This window comes from Pongo abelii, chromosome 1 (genome assembly GCF_028885655.2).
Source record: "Pongo abelii isolate AG06213 chromosome 1, NHGRI_mPonAbe1-v2.0_pri, whole genome shotgun sequence".
Lineage (NCBI taxonomy): Eukaryota > Metazoa > Chordata > Mammalia > Primates > Hominidae > Pongo > Pongo abelii.
The window spans coordinates 169,694,501-169,715,973 of record NC_071985.2 but is presented as its reverse complement, the minus strand read 5'-3'; the positions used below and the strand labels follow the sequence as shown (position 1 = coordinate 169,715,973).

Genomic DNA, 21,473 nt, shown 5'->3' with positions numbered 1-21,473 from the left:
ACCTGAGTTAGAGCTTACCACTATTATATGAAGCTAGGCTGACCCTACACAAATCACTGGTACCAGGGGATGAAACTGTGGAGAGGCATTACTTTCAAACATGTATTAATATATTTCCCCAGAATTTATACTCATAGAAAGGCAGCTCATTCAGGATGTGTAATCTGACCAGATTAGTTCTCAGACACTGAACTTCTAGGGGTTCATTTTCTACAAATGCACCTAGATTATTTGTAACAGTGCATGGCTTTAAGCTATTTTTGGTAAATGGTTTTACAGTTTGCATTAAAAGTTCCTTTTGGGCTGGGCCTGGTGGCTCAAGCCTGTAATCCCAGCACTTTGGGAGGCCGAGGCAGGCGGATCATGAGGTCAGGAGATCAACACCATCCTGGCTAACACGGTGAAACCCTGTCTCTACTAAAAATACAAAAAAATTAGCCGGGCATGGTGGCGGGCACCCGTAATCCCAGCTACTTGGAAGGCTGAGGCAGGAGAATTGCTTGAACCCAGGAGGTGGAGGTTGCAGTGAGCTGAGATTGCACCACTGCACTCCAGCCTGGGCGACAGAGTGAGACTCTGTCTCAAAAATAAATAAATAAATAAATAAATAAATAAAAGTTCCTTTTGACCTGGTCCCAGCTAATCATATCATTAAACAAATATTTCATTCAGTAAATATTTATTGAGTGCCTTCTATTTATCAGGCACTGTTTTGTGCACTTGGGATATATTCCAGACAAAAATCCCTGCCTTCTTAGCTATCATTCTTAAAGATAGACACTTATTAAAAAAAAAAAAAGAAGTGAGTGTGTTAGAAGGTAATAAATACCATGATGGAGAAATAAAACAGAGCAAGAGTAATTGGGAGTACTGGAGGATGGGATGCAGGTAGAGGTTGCAATTTTATTTTATTTTATTATTATTATTATTTTTGAGATGGAGTTTTGCTCTTGTTGCCCAAGCTGGAGGGCAATAGCGTGATCTTGGCTCACCACAACTTCCGCCTCCCTAGTTCAAGTGATTCTCCTGCCTCAGTGATCATTAAAAAGTCAGGAAACAACAGATACTGGAGAGGATGTGGAGAAATAGGAATGCTTTTATACTGTTGGTGGGAGTGTATATTAGTTCAACCATTGTGGAAGACAGTGTGGTGATTCCTCAAGGATCTAGAACCAGAAATACCATTTGACCCAGCAATCCCATTACTGAGTATATACCCAAAGGATTATAAATCATTTGACCCAGCAATCCCATTACTGGGTATATACCCAAAGGATTATAAATCATTCTACTGTAAAGACACATGCACACGTATGTTTATTGAGGCACTATTCACAATAGCAAAGACTTGGAACAAACCCAGATGCCCATAAATGATAGACTGGATTAAGAAAATGTGGCACATATACACCATGGAATACTATGCAGCCATAAAGAAGGATGAGTTCATGTCCTTTGCAGGGACACGGATGAAGCTGGAAACCATCATTCTCAGCAAACTAACACAGCAACAGAAAACCAAACACCACATGTTCTCACTCATAAGTGGGAGTTGAACAATCAGAACACATGGAAACAGGGAGGGGAACATCACACACTGGCCTGTTGGGGGGTGGGGGGCTAGGGGAGGGATAGCATTAGGGAGAAATATGTAATGTAGATGACGGGTTGATGGGTGCCGCAAACCACCATGGCACATGTATACCTATGTAACAAACCTGCACGTTCTGCACATGTATCCCAGAACTTAAAGTACATATATATTATAATATATGTATATAATAATATATATACTTTAAGTATAAATATTTATATATATATAAAAGAAGGTGTTTTAAGGAAATGAGGTGGTAAGTTGCATCAGATGCTGCTTATAGGTCAAATAAGATGAGGGCTGAGAATATATTATTTGCCTTAGCAATATGGAAGTCACTGGTGACTTTGGTAGGGCCAGTGTTGGTGGAGCAATGCAGGAAGAAGCCTGATTAGGTAGGGTTAAGAAAAAATGGGCTGGGCACGGTGGCTCATACCTGTAATCCCAGCACTTTGGGAGGCCCAGGTGGGTGGATCATCTGAGGTTGAGAGTTCAAGACCAGCCTGACCAACATGGAGAAACCCCATCTCTACTAAAATTACAAAATTAGCTGGGTGTGGTGATGCATGCCTGTAATCCCAGCTACTCGGGAGGGTGAGGCAGGAGTATCACTTGAACCCAGGAGGTGGAGGTTGCGGTGAGCCAAGATTGCACCATTGCACTCCAGCCTGGGCAATGAGAGCAAAACTCCGTCTCAAAAAACAAAGGAAAAAAGAATAGAAAAAACAAGAGGAGAAGAACTAAAGTCAAGTAGAGATAATGCATTTTTTTTTTTTTTTTTTTTTTGAGGCAGGGTCTTATTCTGTCACCCATGCTAGAGTGCGGTGGCGTGATCTTGGCTCACTGCAGCCTCTGCCTCCTGGGTTCAAGCGATTCTGCCACCTCAGCCTCCCCAGTAGCTGGGACTACAGACGCACACCACCACGCCCAGCTAATTTTTGTATTTTTTGGAAGAGAGAGGGTTTCACCATGTTGGCCAGGCTGGTCTCGAATTCCTGACCTCAACTGATCCCCCTGCCTTGGCCTCCCAAAGTGCTGGGATTACAGGCATGAGCCACTGCACCTGGCTGATAATTCATTTTTTAAAAGAAATATTTAAAATTATATTTTTAAAATTGTGGTAAAGTACACATGGCATAAATTTTACATTGTGAATTAGTACATTCACACTGTTGTACAAGCATCACCACTATCTACCTCCAGAACATCTTCATCACCGCAAAAGGAAATCCCATACCCAAAGCAGTCCCTCTCCATTTTCCCTTCCCCCAGTCCCTCTAGCCACTAATCTGCTTTCTGCAAATCTCTGTGAATTTGTCTATTCTGAATATTTCATATAAATGGAATCATATTATATGTGGTCTTTTGTGTCTAGCTTCTTAATATTTTCAAGGTTCATCCATGTTGTATCAGAACTGTATTCTTTTTTATGCCTGAATAGTATTGCATTGTATTGATACACTACATTTTGTTCATCATTCATCAGTTGATGGACATTGGGTTGTTTCCACTTTTTGGCTGTTGTGAATAGTGCCACTGTGAATATTCATGTACAAGTTTCTGTTTGAGTCTATACTCAGGAGTAGAATTGCTGAGTCACATGGCAATTCTGTATTTAACTTATTGAGGAACCACCAAACTTTTCCACAGTGGCTGCACCACTTAACAGTCCCACTAATAATATATGAAGGCTTCAATTTCTCCATATCCTTGATAGCACTTGTTATTTTCCATCATTTTGATTATAGCCATGCTAGTGGATATGAGTGGTATCTGATCGTGATTCTGATTTGCATATCCCTAATGACTAATGATATTGAGCATCTCTTTATGTGCTTGTTGGCACAATATGTCTATCTTCTTCAGAGACAAGCCTATTTAAATCCTTTGCCTAATTTTTTTTTTGAGACGGAGTCTCACTCTGTCACCCGGGCTGGAGTGCAATGGCGCAGTCTCAGCTCACTGCAACCTCCGCCTCCCAGGTTCAAGTGATTCTCCTGCCTCAGCCTCCCGAGTAGCTGGGACTACAGGCGCGTGCCACCACACCCGGCTAATTTTTGCATTTTTAGTAGAGGTGGGGTTTCACTGTGTTGGCCAGGCTGGTCTTGAACTCCTGACCTCGTGATCCACCTGCCTCGGCCTCCCAAAGTGCTGGGATTACAGGCGTGAACCACTGTGCTCGGCCGTTTTGCCCAATTTTTAATTGGGTTGTCATTTTTTGAGTTTTAGGAGTTCTTTATGTATCCTGGGTACTAACCTTTATCAGATATATGATTTGCAAATATTTTCTCCCATTCTTTGGGTTGTCTTTTTTACCCTCCTGATAGTGTTCTTTTGATGCACAAAAGTTTTTAATTTTGATGAAGTCTAATTTACCTATCTTGTCTTTCGATTGTACTTTTGGTATATATCTAAGAAACCAGTGCCAAACTCAAAGAAATAAAGATTTACCCTCATTTTCCTTCTAAGAGTTTTATGGATTTAGCTCTTATGTTTATGTCTTTGGTCCATTTTGAGTTAAATTTTTTTTTTTTTTTTGAGACGGAGCCTTGGTCTGTCACCGAGGTTAGAGTACAGTGGTGCAATCTCCGCTCACTACAACCTCCACCTACTGGGCTCAAGAGATTCTCCTGCCTCAGCCTCCCAAGTAGCTGGGACTATAGTTGCCCGCCACAACAGCTGGCTAATTTTTGTATTTTTAATAGAGATAGGGGTTTAATTATGTTGGCCAGGCTGGTCTCAAACTCCTGACCTCAAGTGATCCGCCTGCCTTGGCCTCCCAAAGTGCTGGGATTACAGGTGTGAGCTACTGCGCCCAGTTGAGTTTTTATATATGGTGTGAGGAAGGTAGACTGTTCTTCAGAGGAGTTTTGTTGAAAAAGGAAGCAGAAAAATAGGGCAATAATTGGTAGAGAAAATGGGGTCAAGATAGATTTGTTTGTTTAAGAGAGGAGCAATAAAGGCAGGGGAACGATCAGCAGAGAAGGAAAGCTGATGGTACAGGATCTCGAGAGGAGGAGCTGCTGGAGCACTGTCATTGGGAAAGGGAGATGGGGTAGGATCTAGAGCACAAATGGAAGAATTGGCATTGGACAGATGTGTGAAGAGTTCCTCTTTAGTAAAAGGGGTGAATAGGCTATATTGGTAGAGATGCTGGGAAGGGAGCAAATGTGATGGTGGACATCTGTGAAAGTTCTCTTTTAACTGCTTCAGTTTTCTTATTGAAGTGAGAGGGAAAGTCATTAGCCAAGAGTGGGTTGAAGCTGTTGGAAGTAGGAGGGAGAAGTGTGAAACATTTTCTAAGGAGAGACAGAGTGTAAACAGATCAGGGAAATATATAGTAATTGCAGGGCACTTGAATATCATGATCATATATTTAAAGTGAGACCAGTTAGTATGGGTAGCTGTTTTTCTCTTGAGCAGTTGTTCAGTATGGTTGGAGGAAGCGCTGGTGGAGAGTTGGGTATTTCCAAGTTTATGGTTTTGTCTGGTTAGGATAACTCCCTTGCTTGAGGGCTTAAGAGTGAATGTATGGGAGTGATTATAATGATTGACCTTAGAATTTAAGGTAGGTAAAAAGGGAAAAGGCCATCGAAATGATGAGGGAAAGTGAAAAGGTGGTAGGAACAATGAATTGAAGATCTTGGTAGGATCAAAAGATTGTTGGAGTTGGAATATCCAAAAGGCAGGAGATAGTGGTGAGAGTCATGGAGGAGGTGCAGTCTAAAGTATGACCGTAAGGGACAGGATTAAAGATGAGATCACTAGAAGAGAGGCGTTCTAGCAAATGAGAGGGAAGATCTATGTATATGTTAAAATTGCCAAGAATTAAGTCAGTTTGTGGAGAGTGATAGTGAGAAAGGAGTTGAAATCTTTGGGTAATGGAGGAAGCGGCCCTGTGATTGGTCAGTATTTACAAGATGGGTAATAATCGGGGATAAAGTGTGATGACAAGAGTTTCAAAGCTGGAGATTATTAGGGTGGAGAGAGGGAAAACTGGCAGGAAAGTAGTGAGGAAGATCAAGGAGGTTACTTCCCACCTCCAGGCCAAGTCACTTGAAGACTGTGGAAACAACAAAAACAGGCACAGTTGAGAGGGCAGAGGGCAGTACTGTCCTCAGAGTAGAGAGCCAGGCATTGTTTCAAACAAGGTGGTAAAGGGAGGGGTTCAGAGAAGAGGTTGAGGATGTAGGGCATTTCACTGTTTGGTGATGAATTTTAAGTACTTTGAGGTTAGGAGCTGAGTTATAATCATCTTTGTATTCCTTTCAGAGCAGTGCTTATATGTAGTAAGTTTTTTTAAGAGACAAGGTCTCACTTAGTCACCCAGGCTGGAGCACAGTGACATGGTCATAGCTCACTGCAGCCTCGGACTCCTGGGCTCAAGTGAGCCTCCCACTTCAGCCTCCCAAGTGACAAGTACCCCAGGCGTGCATCACCATGCCAGGCTAATTTTTAAATTTTTTGTAGAGGTGGTGTCTTGCTATATTTTCTAGGCTGGTCTTGAATTCCTGGGCTCAAGTGATCCTCCCACCTTGGCCTCTGAAAGTGCCAGGATTACAATTGTGAGCCCCTGCGCCGGCTGTAATACATTTTTTATCAATGCTTGTGTTTGTTAAATAAATATTGAATGCATAAATGGGAAAGAATTAAACCAGAAAGAGAAAACAGTATTTATCGAGCACCTTCAATGAGCTTGCTATTAATATGCATCCATTCTAAAGCAGTGAAATGGAAAGTCCTCTAGTAATTTCTTTTTTTGAGATGGAGTCTTGCTCTGTTCCCAGGCAGGAGTGCAGTGGCATGATCTCGGCTCACTGCAACCTCCAACTCCCTGGTTCAAACAATTCTCCTGCCTCCGCCTCCTGAGTAGCTAGGATTACAGGCACGCGCCACCGTGTCCAGCTAATTTTTTTTTTTTTTTTTTTTTTTGTATTTTTAGTAGAGACGGGGTTTCACCATGTTGGCCAGGATGGTCTCGAACTCCTGACCTCGTGATCCGCCTGTCTCAGCCCCCCAAAGTGCTGGGATTACAGGTGTGAGCCACTGCGCCTGGCCTAGTAATTTCTTTTAGTAGTTTTCAATCAGTTTATAATCCCAGGGTTTAAATCTCATATATTAGTTGACATAGGAAAAAGTCATCCTTCTGGGAAAGGGGGAGAATGCCCAAATCTTTATAGAGCACTTTTTAAAATAAAGAGATTCAAAATAATGATAACAATTATTCAATAACCACCATCATTAGGAAAGTTTATTGTATTTTAAAAAAGTAAACACTAGATGATACCTGCAAAGAGTTCTTTCAACTACTTAAGAATACAGGGTATTATTATTATTTCCATTTCCACTTAAGAAAATAGATTAATCATTTGCTCAAGGTCACACAGTAAATAAAGGGCAAACATGGGGACCAGGACTCAGGGCTTCAAACTAGCAATGCTCCTTCTTTGAGCATTGCCACAATTGAATCCCAAAGGTACTGGAGCAGGAGTTGTGGTAAGGAGGTCACAGGGCTTAGAGCTATGACCCTAAACAACTTTTTTTTTTTTTTTTTTTTTGGAGATGGAGTCTCGCCCTATCGTCTCGCTCTGATGCCCAGGCTGGAGTGCAGTGGCGTGATCTCAGCTCACTGCAACCTCCTCCTCCCGGGTTCAAGCAGTTCTCCTGCTTCAGCCTCCCAAGTAGCTGGGATTACAGGCACGCACCACCAAGCCCAGCTAATTTTTTTTGTATTTTTAGTAGAGATGGGGTTTCACCATGTTGGCCAGGCTGGTCTCGAACTCCCGACCTCAAGTGATCTACCAGCCTTGGCCTACCAAAGTACTGGGATTACAGGCCTGAGCCACTGTGCCTGGCCCCTAAACAATTCTTTGATAAAGCCAGTGGTTCCATTTATTGGCATTGTGCTTCCTGTTCCTATACTATTTCCCTTTTTATGTAGCTCTTCCTACTAATTTCTTCCTCCTTTTAATTTTATTATTATCAATTTGTTTTCCTTTATCCTCTTGTCTCTCTTGTCCTCTCCAGTGGCATGATGATCTTGTCTGCCATAACTTTAGTTTTAACTTAGCGGAGTAACATGAAAGAACATAAAAGAGATGTTTGAAAACAATACTGGGAATTCATATTTACCAAGTACTACGAAATATATGACAAAGCCTTCTCAGATTTGTTTATCTGATCCTTTTCTTAAGCTACTTGTTTGTATGATAGAGAAAAAAAGTTCCATTAACGGCATACTGGAAGCAGCAGTTTTCCAATTATTATGAGGAGTTGACACCTCTGTGTCTTGTCTGGGCTAATTTAGTCTGGACTGTTAACAAAATGAATCAGTAGTCCATATGAAGACCTTCCTGGCTTTTTTTAAGCTACCGCTGAAAATCAGACAGATAAAATGTATTTATATTTTTTACAATTAGGAGTTGAAATTATATTCTGTAATATTAAAATATTTTTTTCTTTACCATTTTAGACCAGTCTGCTTAGTTTTAAGTGAAATTCCTTTTATGTCTACTTGGTTTTTACTTGTGTCAACATTTAGGTAAGTCATACCAATTTCCATATATTTTCAGTATAATTCCTGTAAACTAATTCAAAACTTTTTTATGAAGTGGTTATGGTTTGAATTGATAATTCTCTTTTGATTTTTAAAAATTTTCCTTTACAGTATGCTACCTCTTCTATTGAAGGATGAACTCCTAATGCCCTCTGTTGTGACAACAATGGCATTTTTTATAGCTTGTGTAACTTCCTTTTCAATATTTGAAAAGACTTCTGAAGAAGAACTGCAGTTGAAATCCTTTTCCATTTCTGTGAGGAAATATCTTCCATGTTTTACATTTCTTTCCAGAATTATACAATATTTGGTAAGTTCAATTTAAGAAATGGCACATTTTTCAGCATGTCACTATTTTAAAAAATTATTGAAGTAGTGATTTTCTTTTATAGCTTTTTGAGATATAATTCATATAAATCCACTCGTTTAAAGTATACAACTTAGTGGTTTTATGTACACAGATTTGTACAACTATGACCGTCATCTAATTTTACATTATTTTTGTCACTCCCAGAAGAAATTCTGTACCCATTAGCATTCATTCCCAATTCTATTCTCACTCCTAACTCCCTTCCTTGGACAGCCAGTTTCTGCCTCTTTAGATTTGCCTACTTTGGACATTGCATATAAATGGAATGTATTAGTCTGTGATAGCTGCAATAACAAAATACAACAGAAATTTATTTTCTTACAGTTCTAGAGACTAAAAGTTCAAGATCAAGATCAAGGTTCTACCATCAGGGTTGGTTTCCGGTGAGGCCTCTCTTCCTGGCTTGTAGAAGGTCTCTGCTTTATGTGTCACACATGGAGAGAGACCTCTGTTGTCTCTTCCTTTTCTTGTAAGGACACCAGTACTATTGGATTAGGGCCCCATTCTTATCATCTAATTTAACCTTATTTACCTCCCAAAAGGCTATATCTCCAAATACAGTCACATTGGGGGTTAGGGCTTCAACATATGAATTTTAATTCAGTCCATAACATGGGATAATAAAATTGTGGTCTTTATGACTCGGTTCTTTCACTTAGCGTGTGTGTGTGTGTGTGTGTGTGTGTGTGTGTGTGTGTGTATTTATTTATTTATTTATTTATTTTTTTGAGACAGAGTCTTGCTCTGTCACTCAGGCTAGAATGCAGTGGCATGATCTTGTCTCACTGCAACCTCTGCCTCCCGGATTCAAGCGATTCTCCTGCCTCAGCCTCCCTAGTAGCTGGAACTACAGGCATGCACTACCATGCCCGGTTAATTTTTGTATTTTTAGTAGAGATGGGATTTCAGTATGTTGGCCAAGCTGGTCTCGAACTCCTGACCTCATGATCTACCTGCCTTGGCCTCCCAAAGTGCTGGGATTACAGGCATGAGCCACCGCGCCCAGCCACTTAGCATATTTTTGAGGTTCATTTGTTATAGCGTATATCAGTACTTTATTCCTTTTTATTACCAAATTATATTCCATTATATGGATATACCACATTTTGTTTATCCATTCATCAATTAATGGACATGAAGTTGTTTCTACTTTTTTAGTGTTATGAATATAATAGTGCTGTTGTGAACATTTGTTTACAAGGTATTGAGTGCACATATGTTTTCATTTCCCTTATGTGTATACCTGGGAGTAGAATTGCTAGATCATATGTTAATTCTATGTTTAACATCTTCAGAAACTGCCAAACTGTTTTCCAAAGTACAGCACAATTCTTCATTCTCACCAGCGATGTGTGAGGGTTCTAATTTCTTCACATCTTTCACAGCATTTGTTGTCTTTTTAATTATAACCATCCTAGTGGGTGTGAGGTGGTATTTCATTGGAGTGCTGACTTGCATTTCCCTAATGACTAATGATGTTGAACATCTTTTCATGCGCTTATCGGCCATTTGTATATCTTCTTTGGAGAAATACCTATTCAAATCCTTTGCCCATTTTAAACTGGGTTGTCTTTTTGAGTTGTAAGAGTTTTTTTAATATATATTCTTGATATGAGTTCCTTACCAGATATTTAACTTGCAAATATCCTCTCCCATTCTGTGTGTTGCCTTTTCACTTTCTTGATGGTATCATTTGCAGCACAAAAGTTTTGATTTTGATAACATCCAGTATATCTATTTTTTTCTTTTGTTGTGCTTTTGGTGTCATATCTAAGAAACCATTGTATAACCAATGGTCACAAATATTTACCCCTGTATTTTCTTCTAAGAGTTTTATAGTTTTTAAATCAATGCGTTTGAGTCGCTTTGAGTTAATATTGTATATGGTGTGAGGTAGGAGTCTGACTTTATTCAGTTATTTCAGTTTCATTGAATTGTCCTGGCACTCTTGTTGAAAATCAGTTGTTCTTACATGTAAGGGTTTATTTCTGGAATCTCAGTTCTGTTCCATTGATCTATATGTCTATCTTTATGCCACTGCCATACTGTCTTGTTTACTGTAGCTTTGTAGTTAGTTTCAAAATTGAAAATGCAAGTCCACTGATTTTGTTCTTTACAAGATTGTTTTATCTATTTTACATCCCTTTATTTTCATATGATTTTTAGAAGTTCATCAGTTTTCTCCCAAAACTCAGCTGAGATTTTGATAGGGACCGAGTTGATTCTGCATATCAATTTGTGGAATATTGCTTTATTTTTTTGAGACAAGGTCTCACTTTGTTTCCCAGATTGGAGTGCAATGGTGTGATCTTGGCTCACTGCAACCTCTGCCTCCCAGGCTCAAGCAATCTTCCCACCTCAGCCTCCTTAATAGCTGGGACTATGGGTGTGTGCCACCACACCTGGCTAATTTTTTTAGAGACGGAGTTTCACCATGAATATTGCCGTCTTAATATTTAGTCTTCCAATGAACAAACACAGGATGTATTTCCATTTATTTAGATATTTAATTTCTTTCAATAATGTTTTGTAGTTTTCAGTGTATAAGTTTTGGACTTCTTTTGTTAAATTTATTCTTAAGTATAACGAATGATCCTAAAGCATAATTCTTTATGATGCTACTGTAAAGGAATTGTTTTCTTAATTTCATTTTCATAATGTTCATTGCTACTATATACAAGTATATTTTTGTATATTCAACTTATATTCTTCGGCATAGGTTTTTAATGGATTTCCTACAGTTTTCAATATACAAGATAATGTAATCTGCAAACCATGAGTTTTACTTCTTTCTTTCTAATGTGGATGACTTTTATCTTTTATTTCTCTTACTTGCCTAATTACCCTAGGACCTATAAGACAGTGTTGAATACAGGTAACAAGAGTGGACATCTTCTCTTTTACTTGATATTAGAGGGAAAGCATCTGGTCTGTCACCATTAACTATGATGTTAACTGTGGGCTTTTTAAAATAGATGTCTTTTATCTGGTTGAGGAAGTTCTCTTCGATTCCTAGTTTACATGTTTTTCTCATGAAAAAATGCTGGATTCTGTCTAATTCTTTTTCTGCATCTTTGGTCATGTGTGTTTTTTTTTCTCCTTTATTCTATTATATGACATTTCATTGATTGATTTTTGTATGTTACACTAACCTTGAATTCCTAGGATAAATCCTACTGGATCACGGTGTATAATTCTTTTTATCTGCCACTGGCTTCAGTTTGACAGTATTCTGTTGATGATTTTTGCATTTATATTCATAAGAGACACTAACATGTAGTTTTCATGTGACATCTTTGTCTACTCATAAAGTTCATATATTTAAGGCATATCACATTACATTCAAGGCTGTCTAAAATGCTAGATTGCAATGTATTTGAGGTCAAGAACTCTGCATTTTATACATACCATTTGATCTGTAGCATCTATCAGTGCCTGGCAAAGAATAGGTGCTCTGATTTTTGTTTGTTGAATGAATGGATATTCATCTAATTATTATAATGAAAAATTAGAGGCAGCTCAATTGTCCAGTAGTTGAAAAATGATACATGAATAAGTATATAAGCTCCATGGAATATTTGGCAACTACTACAAATGTTATGAAGTTGTTGTTGTTGAGACAGCATCTCACTCTGTTGCCTAAGCGGGAGTGCGGTGGTGCATTTATAACTCACTGCAACCTGGAAATCCTGGGCCCAAGTGATCCTCCTTCCTCAGCCTCCTGAGTAGCTAGGATTATAGGCATGCACCATCATGCTTGCCTAATTTTTATTTTTTATTTTATTCTTTTTGAGATGGAGTTTCACTCTTGTTGCCCAGGCTGGAGTTCAATGGCTTGATCTTGGCTCACTGCAACCTCCACCTCCTGGATTTATGCAATTCTTCTGCCTCAGCCTCCCGAGTAGCTGGGACTACAGGCACGTGCCACCACACCCCGCCAATTTTTGTATTTTTAATAGAGACGGGGTTTCACCATATTGGCCAGGCTGGTCTCGAACTCCTGACCTCGTGATCCACCCGCCTCAGCCTCCCAAAGTGCTGGGATTACAGGCATGAGCTACCGCACCCAGCCCAACAGGTTATACTTATTTATATTTTTGAGTACTATATAGAGGATTGCCCAAAGTACCCAGATAACAAAGAGAAAAGAATGACTAACTATTAGGGGAGTGTAGGGGAAGGTTTCAAAGGAGATATTTTATATTTAGATCTTGTAGGAAGACAAGGCAGGTATTCTCAGGGCAGAGTTGAATGGGTGTCCTGAGGGTTTTGCACTTTAGGTAATGACCATGGAGGATAGGGGTGTGGGAGGTAGGAAGTTAAGAGGTGAACAGGAAAGACAAGGAGAGGATTAACTTTACTCAGGGGTTCAAATGGAAAGTAGATATAAAGTTCATTTTTTGTTAGTATAGGCCCAGATTCCTGAGTGTATGTCAAAGTCTAGCCCTATTGTGATATTCACAATCTGGTCCAGTAATCTTAAGGTGAGGACCGCTATGGGCTCCCAGATTTATTTGTTCTTTAATAGTTTTTGAGTACTTACTATATGCAAGCATTGTTCTGGAGGCTGAGGATACAGTAGTGACCAAAACTAACAGAAATCCCTGCTCCCATGGAGGTTGCATTCTAGTGGAGAAATCCAGCACCAGCATATGTAAAATATATAGCATGTCAGAGGGTGATAAGTGCTGTGGAGAACAACAAAGCAAGGGAGAAATGGATATGATATGCAGGAGGGATGAATGCAATTTTAAAGTGGCAGGGCTTTCTTGAGCAAAGAACCAAAGGAAGTAAATTGCAGATAATTGAGGGTAGAACATCCTAGAAGAGAAAAACTGCAAATGCAGTGAACATCATGGAGGTCATGGTGATTGGAGCTGGGTGAGGGGAAGAAATAATAGGACCTAAGATTAGAGAGGTAATAGTGTAGTTTCCTATAATGGGACTAGAATCTGACTTACAGTTTTAAAAGGTCCCTATGGTAGCTATGTGGAGAACAGATTGTGGATAATGGAATCCATGAGATGATGGTGCTGTGGACCAGGGTTAGCAGTGGAAGTGGTAAGAAATGGTCAGATTTTTGATATATTTTGAAGGTAGAGCCAACAGAAATTGCTGGGGCTGTGAAAGAGAGGTGTTCAGGATGACTCCAAGGTTTTTGGCATACATAACTGAATGGGTGGGGTTGCCATTTACCGAATTGGAGGAAGCATGTTGAAGGAACTTTGTGTGTGGTGGGGGCAGTCGGGAGTATGAGGAGACCAAGAGTTTTTTACATATTTAGTTTTAGATGCCTATTAGATATCCAAGTAGAGATATTAAGGAGTACCTGGATATGTGAGTCCAGAGTTTAGCGCAAGCTTGTCCAATCTGCAACTGAGGATGGCTTTGAATGCAGTGCAATACAAATTCATAAACTTCTTAAAACCTGGAGTTTTTTTGTGATATTTTTTAAAGCTCATCAGCTATCGTTAGTGTTGGTGTATTTTATGTGTGGCCCAAGACAATTCTTCTTTTTCCAGCGTGGCCCAGGGAAGCCAAAAGATTGGACAACCCTGGTTTAGGGGAAAGGGCCAGGCTGGAGACGAAGTTGAGTCTTTACATATAGTTGGTAATTAAAGTCATGCTACTGGATGACTCACTAAGGGTATGAGTATAGATTAATACGAGGAATAGGTACGAAGCCCCAGAATGCAGAGGTAGGGACATGAGGAACCAGCAAAGATGTCTAAGAATTAACTGGGTGAGGTAGGAGAGAACCAGGAGAGTGTGATGTCATGGAAGCCAAGTGAACGAAGTGTTTCAGTGAGAGGGGAGTGACTTCAAATGCGAATGAGAGAATCAAGTAAGGCAGTAAGAACTGACCATTGGATTTAGTGCACTGGAGGTCATTATGGATGTTTGACTATAGCAGTTTCATCGTGATTAGGGTGAAAGCCCAATTGGTATGGGTTCACTAGTGAATGGGATGAAGACTGGACACAGCATGTTTATAGGCAACTGTTTTGGGAAACAAGTGTAAATAGGAGCAGACAAATGGGGTAATAGTTGCAGCAAGAGACGGTTTTTGTTCTGTTTAACACTGACTCAAGATCGTGGTATTATGACATTTCAACCAGTCCCATATTTCTTAAGTTTGAAACTTATTTTAAAGATTTCATTCCAGATGTTTGCACTTCCCACTAAGGTTGCCTCAGGAATTTTTCCTTTAACGACACTGGCAGCCTTTGTTTGTATCTGCTTGTAAGCTTTCTTGGCGCCTATCCTTGCTTTTCCATTTGGAATGATCACTGCATTACTCTCTATTTAGATCGTACCAATACTGTCACAATGTAGCCAGCAGTTAAGGCATCCTTTAGGGTTCTGTGTCCCACCCACTTCATGGAAGTCACTACTGTTTCTCACTGCTTTCTACATTTATTTATACTGCTTTTGTATACCTATGTACTGTGCTAGGGATAAAATGAGTAAGATCTTGCTGGTCTTTGTCTTAAAGGAGCTCACAGTCTAGAGTCACAGTCTGTCCAGTACGGTAGCCACTAGACATATATAGAAATTTAAACTTACTAAATAAAAATTCAGTTCCTCAGTCACAGTAAGTACATTTCAAATGCCCAATAGCCACATGTGGTTAGCAGCTACTATATTGGAGTGCAGACAAAACATTTTCATTACTGCAGGAAGTTCTATTGTATAGCACATTGGCCTAGAGAAGACCACACTAACTGATGACCACACAACTACAATAAATGTGCTAATTATTTTTACTACTCACCTTGGTATTTAAGCCAGTGTGACTTTGTGATTTTATTTAACATTCTCCTAAGTAGATGGAAAACTCTTTGAGGCCAGAGGACCACATTTTCTTTCATGTGCCCTCATGTGCTTTACTCATTGAAAGCATTTAGTGAATATGAAATGTAATTTTCCATTTGCCGTGGAAAACTTTTTCACAGATGGGTTCTCAAGATTAGCTTAGAATTTTAAAAATTGATACAGAATAGATGTATATATTTTGGGGGTACATGTGATAATTTGATTCATTTATTCATTCATGTAATGCATGAAGATCAAATCAGGGTAACCGGGCTATTTATTACCTTAAAAATGTCTTTATGCTAGGAACATTCAACTTATTATTTTCTAGCTATTTTAAAATGTACATTAATGTTAACTATATTCAGCCTACTGACCTTCCAAACACTAGGTTTTATTTCTTCTAGCTACCTATACATTTGTACCCATTAGCTTAGAATTTTATATCCTGTTGGGCCCCCAAGGGATGCTATAAATTTAACCCTGACTAGCATTAATATTTGTCCCAGATACCTTTCTTCAGTGCCTTGGTGGTAGGAAGTATAAGACAGGGGTCCTCAGGTTTTGGCTACACATGGGAATCACTTGGAGAGCTTTAAAAAGTACTGAGGCCTGATTTAATTGGTCTGGGGTGTGATGTGGGCATTGAGATTTTAAAAACCCCTCATAGGATTCTAATAGGAAGTCAAAGTTGAGATACACCAGAATAAATTAGACCTTCAACCCTCAACTTTAATTCTGCTCATTTAATAGCTACAAGTCAATGTTTCCAGTACATTTAAATTTCACCTTTTATACTACTCAGTAATCCTTTTTTTCCTTGCAGTTTCTTATCTCAGTCATCACTATGGTGCTTCTGACGTTGATGACTGTCACACTGGATCCTCCTCAGAAACTACCGGACTTGTTTTCTGTATTGGTGTGTTTTGTATCTTGCTTGAACTTCCTGTTCTTCTTGGTATACTTTAACATTATAATTATGTGGGATTCCAAAGGTGGAAGAAATCAGAAGAAAATCAGCTAGCTGTATTCCTAAACAAATTGTTTCCTAAACAAATGTGAAAATGTGAACAGTGCTGAAAGGTTTTGTGAACTTTTTGCTATGTATAAATGAAATTACCATTTTGAGAACCATGGAACCACAGGAAAGGAAATGGTGAAAAGTCATTGTTGTCTACACAAAATAAATGTATATGGAGACCAAAGACCAAGGGAGGCTTGTCTAAGTACTGCTTGGCCAAAACATGTTGTGGTTTTATTATTCACAGCTATTCAAGTGGGGAAAAAAGAGAAACATGTCCTTAATCCCATTGTTTACTCAGGAAATGCACTTTTTAAATGTCTTGAAAAAACTGAGAAATATTTCTTGACTTTTGCTTTGTCTAAACCTACTTCCTTCATCAGACCATATAGTGAGCTTCATGGGAGAATTGAGCCCCTTCTTTTTAATGGAAATCATCACTAATTTTGGTATTCAAACTTACATTTTAGAATGCAAGTAGTGTGTATTTCACTATTTGGAAGTCATATCTTAGGGAATTAAATTTGTGATAATCTTTTTAATTACTGAGAAGGCAATTTAAACTGCTTGAAGTTTGAATATGCCTTATTACACATGCAAATTTCATTGTTTTAACAAGGCAAATAAACCATAATCTTATTTCCAAGAATGCATATTTTAATACAATTAAAAATGAATTTTCCTGAATTTAAATGTAAGCTTTAAGTGGTTTGAGTGAAGCCTTCTTAATTACACATAATCACTGGTTCTAAACCTCCAGAACCATTCTGTTTAATTAAACATTATATTATATATATATTATTATTGACATGGTTCAGGGTTACCACTGCCAGAGCATTGATTCATGTTAACTTCATCCTATTAATACTGTATCACCCTATATTAGCAGAAGCCCATATTTATTATAGTATTCAACTGGTAAAAATAATGCATGATATCCATGTTGCAGTTTCTCATATAAAGATATGTTTTCTTTAGCCTCTGTAATAAAGATAATCATTTTCCCATCAACATTTTTTAAGGAATATATTTCTTTCGTAAGATAGCCATTAAACTATATTAAGTGGTGGTATATTTTAAAATAGTGCAAATCAAACCACATACACACACAAAAAAACTGGTTCTAGACATGGACAGTCACAGGCTGATGTAAGAAGGTATGTGTTTCTAAGTCTGATAAAGGAAGTGGGTTTAGACAAAGCAAAAATCTAGAAAGGTTTCTTTCTCAAAGCAAATGTGCATAAAGACTCAAAGGGCAGGTCAGCGCAGAATAGCAGCCTTGAATCACTGCCGAATCAGCAGGAACATCGCTGTCCATGGTCACCATCTGTAATCACTGTGCCCAAATGTCAGCCTCTTGGCTGGCTGGTGTAGCTTTATTTTAAAAAATATTTTTTGTAATAGTACACTTGTGTTTAGCATAGAATGTTGACTTAGATAAATGATGAGGAAGTTATAAATAATTGGAGTAGCATAACTTTATTATTTGGAAATAATAGTATTACGTATATATATTAGTAAAATGAAATGCACGTGATTCAAGGTATCATCTAGGTAAATTCTGTAAGGTACCATATAGGTAAATTCTTAAATCATTCTTCAGATGATTTAATCTAATCATACTGAGTTGCACTATAGTTTTTATAGAGACTTGTAGCAGTTATCTTATAAGTATCCCTCATATCTATTAAAAACCGGTTTAAGAGTTTATATTGAACTTAGAGGGATTAGGTTCCAAAATACCAAAACAAAATACCAGAAACAGAGGCCAGGCACAGCGGTCTCTATTTGAGAGGCTGACACAGGATGATCACTTGAGACCAGTGAGACACCATCCCCAAAAAACCAAAATATCAAAAATATCCAGTGATGAATTCTCACAGAAGTAGGCAATTCCAAAGCATTTCTCTTAGCTAAACTCAGGGCTATAGGGATGTTTTCATATAAATATATTTAGGTTATGCAAAAATATTAAAGATAGATTTCTCACTTTCTTCATTAATATACCTGTCAAAAAATAAGCCCTTCAAAGTTATGTTCAAGTACATTTTAGATGGAGAAGGCATTTCTGAGAAATGCAGTTTTCTCAGCTGCCGATAAACTTAGGTTTGCTTCTTAAAATGAAGAGAATAGGGTGTATGTTCATGTATCATATATGAGGCATACAGAAGTCATTTTCCCTTGAGGACTTGGGCGGGGGCGAAAAATCTCCGATGTAGCATTCTGTCCAAATGATAAACCACAACAAATTGAGTGAAACATTTACAAAAGTCAAGGCAGCCAAACGAGCCTCTCTGTTCAACAGAAAGAGATGGATAGGATATAGCTAAATAATGGTTAAAGTAACACAATGGTTTCAAGTCTCAATTGGTCTCTCTCTTCTGCTATGTTCATTGGAAGATCAGGGCAAGTATATCCCCCGCAACTCCCCCTCCCCTCATATAAACATTAGTTGTGTGTGTGGATCTTTCTGCTTTGTCCTTCATGTGGCCTCCAAGGGTGATAAAGTGAGAGTCATCTGATCTACAATGAAAAGAACTGGGAAATGATTCTCAGCAGACCCAGCTGTTCTAAAAGGCAAAAGCTTAGTATATCAAGAGGTCAAACATACAGTAACAGGTTTAACAGCATTAAGCACATACCTATATAACTTGGATTATATATGAAACCAATCTACTTCTTAACCCTGTATTACCTAACATAGATTACTTTATAAAATGTTTTGGCTTATAACCTAAGGTTAGTTTTCAATGCTAGAATAATCCTTTTTTAGTATATTTTTGGTAACATCCTATTGTAAGCACTGTATCAGAATAAATTTCTTAAACAGTATGAAGAAAATAATTAAGGTAATTTATATCATTTATATTAACAGTTTTTAAAAACTTTTCATTTTAAAAAGGTGAATCTAAAATTTCTCTAAGTGGAAAGTGAGTTATTTTCTTTTTTTCTGAGATAGGTGTCTTGCTGTGTTGCCCAGTCTGGTCTTAAACTCCTGGGCTCAAGCAATCCTCCTGTTTCAGCCTCCCGAGTAGTAGCTGGGATTAAAGGCTTGTGCCATTGCACGCAGTGGAAAATTTTCAACCTTAATTTGTTACATTTTGTTTCAGATTTTCATGTAGTTTTTATTTTTCATGATATATTCAAATGTCATGGTAACATTTTCTACTAATTTTGTTAAAACTTAGGGCAAGTACCAAAGCAGTAGCAGTTTTTCCCTACAGAAATGGTCAAGAAAAGCATAGGTTTCACTATCAAGATAACATACTCTGTGATTCCCTCCTCCCCTTTATTTTGGGAGTGACAACAAAAACATGATGATGACAGAAAACACCACAGAATAACTGAAATTTAATATTTCAAAATAATTTGGAATGGATCACATATTGCCCCTTAATAAAGGTCTTTTCTTTAAATTCAGTACTCTCTGTAGTTCAGTTCAAAAAAACTCATATTTTAAACATTTGTACTGAAAAAATACATTCTAATATTTTATAAATGGTGTAAAATTTTAAAACCTTGAAAACGTTTTTTTCTCTATAAGCATAGGAAAATAAAAACTCACTCCCGAGACAGTGGCTACACAAGACTAGATAAATCTTTAAAAAAAATTTTTACAGAATCTATAAATTAATAAGCAGCTGGGGCTTTAAATGGGAAAACTGGTACTTAATTCCACTCATCATTACATTTAATCTGAATTTCAGGAAAATATATAGTTCTACCAAGGGTGCCATTTTTATACATGCTTTATTAGGTCTACCCACAAATGCTAAAAGTCCACAGAAGTGTATGTGGTACAGAATATAAGTCAAGATCTTCCTCCCCATGTTGGCTTATATTAAAGAGCCAAGAAGAAATGTATTATTTACATTGAGATTATCTACTGGTGTGTGTAGAAAGTTTAAATTAGCTGCAAGAAATTTTATCTAGACATGCACCTGCCAACTGCTACGAGCTGGCATTTACTAGGCAGATTAATTACAAATATTTCTCTGTTCCTTTAAATATGATCAGGCAGATGCAGAAGTTGGTGCTCATGGTGAGTGCATTTCTTCTTAATGCCTGTGGGATATAAAAGATAATTATATTATCAAGAATTAGTTAACATGCACCTCATACATGACTTAAGAAGTGATTTTAACACCCAATAACAATCTAATTTGGTACCTAGTTTAGTTAGATAGTGCTGGCAACCTCTCATTTGCTTTTTTCTTTTGAGATGGAGTCTCACTCTCACCCAGGCTGGAGTGGAGTGGCATGGTCTCAGCTGACTGCAACCTCTGCCTCCCAGGTTCAAGTGATTCTCCCGCCTCAGTCTCCTGAGTAGTTGGGACTACAGGTGTGTGCCACCACACCCAGCTAATTTTTGTATTTTTAGTAGAGACAGGGTTTCACTATGTTGGCCAGGCTGGTCTCGAACTCCTGACCTCGTGATCTGCCCACCTCGGCCTCCCAGAGTGCTGGGATTACAGGCATGAGCCACCGTGCCCGGCCTCATTTGCTTTTTGATTATCTTCACTAGTAACTGTCAATATGACTACTCTGACATAGCACTCGGTATTCTTTACCTTATGTGACCATACTTACATGAGATACTTCTCAGAGAATTTTAAAACTCCAACAGGGCCTACAGAAAACTTATTTACATGCCTTTGTCTATATGCCTTAGGGGCCTTTCAGCAGGTGTTTCCTCCAACAGCTGCCCCCCGCCCAAAAGACAGTATTTACTATGACAGATTCCTATTCAGAATATGTCCTTCTGGGGACTCCTAGTGGTGGTAGAGGCTCATGTCTCTTCAGCCTTAGAACCCTTCTGTGAGAGAAAGCCTTTGAAGGAAGCAGCCATTGGCAACTAATGGCATACATTACCATAGGGCATGTGGGAAAAGATCTTTAAAAATGACCTAATAAGGCTGGGGGTGGTGGCTCATGCCTGTAATCCTAGGCCAAGGCAGGATTGCTTGAGCTCAGGAGGTCAAGGATACAGTGAGCTATGATTGCACCATTGCACTCCAGCCAGGGCAACAGAACAAGACCCTGTCTTTAAAAAACAAAAACAAACAGATAATCCCATCCTGAGGTGATCTGTCTGCTGTGAATTCCCATAACACTG

General features: G+C 38.5%; 2 protein-coding genes across 5 annotated transcripts in view; one reads left to right on the top strand and one right to left on the bottom strand.

The window, feature by feature from the left end:
- The window catches only part of ALG6 (ALG6 alpha-1,3-glucosyltransferase), a 60,478-nt gene extending 43,937 nt beyond the window's left edge, over positions 1-16,541 (top strand). For both annotated transcript variants that reach the window (NM_001133588.2, XM_054542928.2), the window contains 3 exon segments: positions 8,067-8,135; positions 8,262-8,460; positions 16,163-16,541. In NM_001133588.2, coding sequence (NP_001127060.1) covers positions 8,067-8,135; positions 8,262-8,460; positions 16,163-16,360 — 466 coding nt within the window. In that variant the 3' untranslated portion in view covers positions 16,361-16,541.
- A 2,593-nt stretch (positions 16,542-19,134) lies between these two features.
- ITGB3BP (integrin subunit beta 3 binding protein) overlaps positions 19,135-21,473 on the bottom strand; it is an 81,986-nt gene continuing 79,647 nt past the window's right edge. For 2 of the 3 annotated variants that reach the window (XM_003775677.5, XM_063712037.1), the window contains one exon: positions 19,135-20,422. In XM_003775677.5, the coding sequence (XP_003775725.4) occupies positions 20,361-20,422 (62 nt within the window). In that variant the 3' untranslated portion in view covers positions 19,135-20,360. The remainder of the gene's footprint in view (positions 20,423-21,473) is intronic. The other variant, XM_003775674.4, reaches the window with a different exon arrangement.